Source organism: Oryx dammah, unplaced genomic scaffold (assembly GCF_014754425.2).
Source record: "Oryx dammah isolate SB20612 unplaced genomic scaffold, SCBI_Odam_1.1 HiC_scaffold_6764, whole genome shotgun sequence".
In the NCBI taxonomy this organism is placed as follows: Eukaryota; Metazoa; Chordata; class Mammalia; order Artiodactyla; family Bovidae; genus Oryx; species Oryx dammah.
The window spans coordinates 1-909 of record NW_024076514.1 but is presented as its reverse complement, the minus strand read 5'-3'; the positions used below and the strand labels follow the sequence as shown (position 1 = coordinate 909).

General features: G+C 62.0%; 1 protein-coding gene across 1 annotated transcript in view; it reads right to left on the bottom strand.

The window, feature by feature from the left end:
* Positions 1–695, bottom strand: part of LOC120860044 (type IV pilus ATPase PilU-like) — a gene marked incomplete at its 3' end in the record, with an annotated part of 1068 nt that extends 373 nt beyond the window's left edge. Inside the window, 1 exon segment of the mRNA XM_040235894.1 lies at positions 3–695. Within this exon segment, the coding sequence (XP_040091828.1) occupies positions 3–695 (693 nt within the window).
* Between the last annotated feature and the right edge of the window lie 214 nt (positions 696–909).

Here is a 909-nt window from a genome sequence, read left to right as displayed (position 1 = left end):
TTGTTGGCATGCAGGGTGGCCAGGCACAGGTGGCCGGTTTCGGCGAATGCCACGGCATGGTCCATGGTTTCGCGGGTCCGCACCTCGCCGATGAGGATCACGTCCGGCGCCTGACGCAGGGTGTTCTTCAGCGCCACCTCGAAGGACTCGGTGTCGATGCCCACTTCGCGCTGGGTGACGATGCAGTTCTGGTGCTGGTGGATGTATTCGATCGGGTCTTCGATGGAGATGATGTGGCCGCTGCTGTTCTTGTTGCGGTAGCCGATCATCGCCGCCAGCGAGGTGGACTTGCCGGTACCGGTGGCACCGACGAACAACACCAGGCCACGCTTGGTCAGCGCCAGCTTCTTGAGAATCTCCGGCAGCTTGAGGTCATCGATGGTGGGGATGTTGGTCTCGATGCGGCGCAGCACCATGCCCACCAGGTTGCGCTGGTAGAAGGCACTGACGCGGAAACGACCGATGCCGCGGGCACTGATGGCGAAGTTGCACTCGTGATTCTCGGCAAAGTCACGGCGCTGCGCTTCGTTCATCACACCCAGCACGGTTTCGCGGGTCTGCTCCGGCGACATGGCGTTCTTGGTCACCGGCATGATCTTGCCATTGACTTTCATCGACGGCGGCACGCCAGCGGTGATGAACAGATCGGAGCCGCCTTTTTCGACCATCAGACGCAGTAGTTTTTCGAATTCCATCGTCGTGTTCGCTCATCCGCACGCATGAATGCACGGCCCCGCAGCGCAGGGCCAGCGGCTGCGAGCGTGTCATCGCAGCCGTGAAGCAGTCCGTAGGGTGGGCTTCAGCCCACCAACAGTGGCCGGCCTTGGTGGGCTGAAGCCCACCCTACCCACCGGGTTTTCCTAGAAGTTTTCCGGGCTCTTGGCCTTCTCGCGCGCACTGTCGCGGCTG